General features: G+C 35.4%; 1 protein-coding gene across 1 annotated transcript in view; it reads left to right on the plus strand.

Moving 5' to 3' along the window:
* LOC106468426 (glutamate-gated chloride channel-like) overlaps positions 1 to 6,457 on the plus strand; it is a 24,940-nt gene that overhangs the window by 14,176 nt on the left and 4,307 nt on the right. Inside the window, exons 5-7 of the mRNA XM_022396757.1 lie at positions 242 to 324; positions 2,065 to 2,223; positions 4,277 to 4,656. Of these exons, the coding sequence (XP_022252465.1) occupies positions 242 to 324; positions 2,065 to 2,223; positions 4,277 to 4,656 (622 nt within the window). The remainder of the gene's footprint in view (positions 1 to 241; positions 325 to 2,064; positions 2,224 to 4,276; positions 4,657 to 6,457) is intronic.

The following is a 6,457-nucleotide window of genomic DNA, read 5'->3' on the forward strand; positions in this document are numbered from 1 at the left end:
TGATATCCATTTATCTCCATCACGTACAGATTTTTTCACAAAAACGTCATAACGCAATACACAAAAGAAAGACCACAACACGTAGTTTGAGACTAAAAGACGTAGATTTCACCAAAAAAATATCAGGATGAATGAGGATGCATATTCGTTTGACATCAACTTTCTTCCCTTTTCTTCAGTTTGTTTGTATTTTTGTTAACAAACATAATAATAAAAAATGTTCATTTCCTAACCATCTCAGGTACGTACTTCAGATTAGCTGTCCTATGGATCTCCGTTTTTATCCTATGGACATCCAGATTTGCAGTATTCGAGTAGCTCTATGTAAGTATAGTCAGAAGTAACATTGATGTAATAAATCTGATTTTTTATATTTTTATTTAAGTTTTTCTTTATTATTTATCCACAGATTAATGAACTAATGAACAGTAAAAACTGTTTTCGTGATTTTATTCTTCCTTACTTCTTTGTAGAAGAAAATTAATATAAAACCTTTAACGAACGAAAATACGACTGAAGCGCCTCCTTGTGGATATAAAAGTTTATTATTTATCCACAGATTGTCAAGTTTGAAGGACTAATGAACAGTAAAAACGGTTTTCGTGATTTTATTCTTCCTTACTTCTTTGTAGAAGAAAATTAATATAAAACCTTTAACGAACGAAAATACGACTGAAGCGCCTCCTTGTGGATATAAAAGTTTAGTATTTATCCTATTTTAATATATTGCAAGAAACTTCAACTTTATACAAAGTAGGAATATAACCTGTCTGCAATGACCTAATAATCTAACAATAATTGAAACACGTGTGACTTTAATTGTTCATTTTCCAAATAATCGAACTCGTACAGATAGTTAGCAGAAAAAGAGTTAAATTATAATCGGAGTTTGTATATTCCTACAATAAATAAGGAAAACTACTGTTATAAAATAATGTCAGTCATCCCTGTGAATCTATTAATGTGCAGGTCAGACATGTGTAATCTGAAATGCAAGTAATTGATCATTCAGCCTAACCTTCGCTCATTTTTCATTTTGAAGTGCGTCGTATTGCTTAAAGCGCTTCAAATCGTTCATAAATCATTAACTTCTAAAAAAAGAAAAAGAAAACGTTTGAATATTCCTGATATTTCACTCATGTGGGGAGCCATCGAACGAATGAAAATTAACCAATCACAGCAAGGTGTTTCAAGTTTACTTCGGGTATTTCAGACTATCATTATCAAAATGTGATAGTAGTCATCCGCGACACAAGCAGACGATCGCAATCTGTCAACCCTAGCTCGTCTCAGTTGTAGAATAACTTCTCCGAGAATGAAATATAAATCGAAACTATGTATCGTTCGCGATACAATGTTGAGATCCATTAGAATACGATTGGATTTCTGCCTTCAAACAATGATCTAACTAAAGATGCGTCGGTCATGGTTTTTTATTACTTTGAGTTAATTCCTGTCTAACATACGTTTTTCTTCACTGTTTCATGACGCAATTTTAAAAAATCTTAATTTATAATACAAATAAAACACACATGTATATATAAGCTTGACTCTGTAATGTTGTTACACTTTGCATCAAAAATGCCTTGTGCAAAGTAAACATTCTTTTAATGTCATAACTGCAAGACACGGTCTTAAATAAACTAACCAATTGTGTCAGCGATTGTACGTTTCATCTGAACCGAATAAGGTTTCACAAAAAGTATAATATTACAGATTAAGATCTGTATGAAAGCGCTATGCAGCTAGAATGTAAGGATTGAATAACAGAAGCTATGCTTAGAATATTGAAAAATCTAGATAACTGTTCCAAAACAACAAGTCTGAATTCTATATAAAAAATAACTTTTCAAAACGTTTCATAAATACACAAAAGAAACACATATTACCGCCCTCTAGTGAGAAGTAATGATAACCCACGATTTCCTGAAAACACTAAAATATTTTAACCATATATTGATCAGTATATCGGTTCTGTTATGTAATAATATCCACCAATCAAAGACGTTCTTATGGAGCGAGACTACAAGAGTTTCCATGTGAACTTGACATCACTTTTTTCAGTTGCTCATCCTGATGACGTCGCACGCCTTCATTGGACAAATGACCTTGACAGTCCAGTTAAAGACATAGATGCAATTGTGTTGTTATCTCCTGTTAAGTTGCCTCAGTTTAAACTTTCTGCTGTGAACACGACTGAGCATACAGAGAACTGGAACACAGGTAAGCAAAATTATGTACTATAGCTGCAAAGTTCTGAAGCACGTGGGTAGTGAAAACTGGACAAACCAAGATTTGTAACAAAGTGTAGGAAACAAGACCGTGATATATCTACATCGAGATTTGTAACACAGTTTAGGAAACAAGACCGTGATATATCTACACCAAGATTTGTAACAAAGTGTAGGGAACAAGACCGTGCAATTTCTACACCGAGATTTGTAACATAGCTTAGGAAATAAAACCGTGCAATATCTACACCAAGATTTGTAACACAGTTTAGGAAACAAGACCGTGTAATATCTAAACCAAGATTTGTAACACAGTTTAGGAAACAAGACCGTGATATATCTACACAAGATTTGTAACACAGTTTAGGAAACAAGACCGTGTAATATCTACACCAAGATTTGTAACACAGTTTAGGAAACAAGACCGTGTAAACTAATCACTCTAATATTTAGTTTTGTCAATTCTCATGTGTTCCAAACATTTTTATAGTTAGTTTCGCCTACTCGTATGCGTACCAAACTTTGTTATTCTATTGTGTAAGTATCACATGATCTCATTACCTAAGTTATGCTGCAAATCTTGTTGTAGATATTGCACGGTCTTGTTTCCTAAACTGTGTTACAAATCTTGGTGTAGATATTACACGGTCTTGTTTCCTAAACTGTGTTACAAATCTTGGTGTAGATATTACACGGTCTTGTTTCCTAAACTGTGTTACAAATCTTGATGTAGATAATATATATGTAAGTTGGCGAAACTGAACACCAGAAAGTTTGAAACATAAGAGTTTAAGAAAATGAATACTTGGTTATCTTCTGCGCCTACCACGGGTATCGAACCACTATTTTTAGTGTTAAAGCCCGTGATCTTTCCGCTGAACGAAAGAGAGAGAGAGACAAAACTGAACTCAACGAGATTTGAAAACACGAGTTAGGCAGACTGTAGTGAGTAATTAGAGAAAGGTTGACGATAGAAACGTAAATATCTAATTGGTTGTTTTAACACTTTTACGAATAAATTAGATAGAAACGACTAAATAAAAATTTATTATTTATTATTTTAGTCCAATGTATTTGTTTCACATTTTTGATACAAATAGGACAAACAGAAGAAATAAAAAAAAAATCAGAGAAATTTTAATAGTTCAGTACATATTATAAGGAAAACTCCTGTTTCTATTTTTCTCATTTACCTTTCAGAAAAATGCGAACATTTGACAACTTTTAGAACAGAATCACAGCTTTAGAACTAAAGCTGTATACATTAATTTTCAATTATTGTTCAATAATCCCCCCCCCCAGTGGCACAGCGGTATGTCTGTAGACTTACAACGCTAGAAACCGGGTTTCGATACACGTGGTGGGCAGAGCACAGATAGTCCATTGTGTAGCTTTGTGCTTAACTTCAAACAAACAAATTGTTAAATAAAAGTTTTAACGCAGAAATTACTAGATTTGATTACGAATGTACTTTTAGGCCTCATCCCGCCAATCAGAGCTCACGAACAAATAACTTCTTAGTAATTAATTAAAATTCTTCGATTGGAAGGACAGTGGGTTGTAAGGGAACAGCGTGGCTTAGTGGCTAGAGCTTTGGACTTGCTGTCAAAAAGTTGAGAGTTCGTGACATGTCCTTGAGCAAGATGGACTAGCATCCAGTCCAAGGAGTGGATATCACCTTTCTCAACCACTTGTGCTACTCAAACCGGAGTTCAATACCAGCTCCTATGCGCCATCTAAGCATGGGCTGGATTTTACTTTGATTTGATATTGCTGTTAAGAAAGGGTAATGTAATTCTTGCTCCCCCCTCAGTAACACAGCGGTATGTCTGCGGACTTACAACGCTAGAATCCGGGTTTCGATACCCGTGGTGGGCAGAGCACAGATATCCTATTGTGTAGCTTTGTGCTTAACGTAAAACAAACCAAATGTAATTATTATGATTTTATTATTATTATTAAAGTGGTCAATTGATAGGGGTAATTGACATAATTTTATGTACATCATCAGTTTTATTGTCTCTCTTTTTTTTTTCTCCTTCCAGGAAATTATACCTCAATGATAGCGAAATTTACCTTTGCACGCCATCTGACTTCATATATCGTCAACACCTACATTCCTAGTGTTCTAGTGGTTTTGATGTCGTGGTTATCTTTTTGGCTGGACGTCGGAGCAGTTCCAGCTCGAGTGACCCTGGGAGTGACTTCACTGCTGACACTAGCGACTCAAGTGGTCCAGTCCCGAAGCTCCATACCTCCCGTGGCATACATCAACGCTCTGGATGTATGGCTGTTTTTCTGTATCAACATGGTGTTTTCTACGCTGGTGGAGTATGCTATTTCATATTACATCTCGTTTTATAAAACTTTCGACGGAAAATGTCTTTGTTTTCCTTTCCAACGTTGTACCGGTAACTTTATAAAGGTAATGTTGTCAATTATGAAATATAAAAAGTATTACAAATATTTTAAGCATAATTAAGATCAGCTTTCCAAGTTAATTTTCCAAAAATAAAAAGCAAAAATGTACATAGAAAATACGATTCTAGGAATTTGGAGCCAAGCCTCACCAGCCGAATTACAAAAAATAAGCTTGCCTCCAAGAAGCATAGGCTTATTAGCTTCACTTTCGTGTTTTAACCGAAATTCATTAATCATCTCCAGGTTGATGAATATGTCATCCCCACGTCAGTGGTATTTGGAGTAACCATGTTGGATTAAGAAGATGAGTTTAATTGTCGTATTTTTCGTTTCCATTTTGTTTTTCCTGCGTGAACGATGTCTCTGTGAACTCACAGCGTTCGGTTTAATTCGATATTTTTTTGCACTAACGTACAGTAAAAGAAATTGTATTGTTGTGTTGTTTATTTAAGGCGCGCCTTTGTGAGCGTCTCCGACACTATGCGATGAACGTCCGTCAACAATGTGCAAGTAAATAAAAGCTCGTTTTCTAGAAATAAAAGACAAAAGTTTAACGAGATCGGATATTTAAAGACTTTTCGCACGTCGTAGGTCAACAAGTCTTTTATCCTCACTGTTGACGTAATTTCGTATATTATAAGATATAGTAGTACAGCACACACGATACAAACAAATGTTTTTTTTATGGTAGTAGACATCGAATAGGCTTAGAAACATACAGTAGAGAATAAAGTACAGTTTGTACATGAAATAGAACAACTTTTATTTTGCCCTGTTTAGTTTTTAGTTTACACTGTAGGGGTTTCGAATCAGGTGATTGCATTTCTTTACTGACTTTCAACAATAACAGAGAGATCGGGAGATGGCCTATTAGTCAGCGTGTCGGGCTGCGGATCGAAAGATCATGGGTTGAACACGCTCCGAACTTTAGCCGTGGGCTTGTTGTAAAAGTGGCAATTAATCTCGTTATTCGATTCAAAGAACCGTAAAAAGTCCTTGTGGCGGCGGGTGCTACTGGTCGATTGCATTTTCTCTCGTTAGTAGTTCAAAATTAGGTAATGCTATACCTGAACATAAAGGATCTGTGACCTGGTTGTTTAGCCCACGTGAGCATAAGGTACCGTTAAGGTTGCATATTCGAAATTTCAACAATGATTAAGAAAAAAACATTATCCATAGCACTGGTTCTGGAGAACACAATAATTTATATATATAACTCTAAGTATGCTGTCTAATCTCTAGTGTTTTCACCAGCTCTGTTTGGAGTTCATTATGTCACGTGAGGAGACAACTTCCGGCTCAAGTAGGGATCCGTGAAGACTCCTTATATACCAACAGAATCAACAGAGCCGAGTGAGGATCATTGATCTATGGCACTTGAGGATCAATTTTGGGCAACTGAATTGTTACGCTTGAATGACTATAATTCGTTTAGAACTTCGCGAGCGACCTAACCCTTCCAACTAGTGAAGACTGTAATCTAACCCTTCCAACTAGTAAAAACTCTAATCTAATCCTTCCAACTAGTAAAGACTGTAATCTAATCCTTCCAACTAGTAAAGACTGTAGTCTAACCCTTCCAACTAGTAAATACTGTAATCTAATCCTTCCAACTAGTAAAGACTGTAGTCTAACCCTTCCAACTAGTAAATACTGTAATCTAATCCTTCCAACTAGTAAAGACTGTAATCTAATCCTTCCAACTAGTAACTACTGTAATCTAACCGTTCCAACTAGTAAAGACTGTAATCTAATTCTTCCAACTAGTAAAGACTGTAATCTAATCCTTCCAGCTAGTAAAACTG

The sequence above is a fragment of the Limulus polyphemus genome, unplaced genomic scaffold, assembly GCF_000517525.1.
Source record: "Limulus polyphemus unplaced genomic scaffold, Limulus_polyphemus-2.1.2 Scaffold3004, whole genome shotgun sequence".
Lineage (NCBI taxonomy): Eukaryota > Metazoa > Arthropoda > Merostomata > Xiphosura > Limulidae > Limulus > Limulus polyphemus.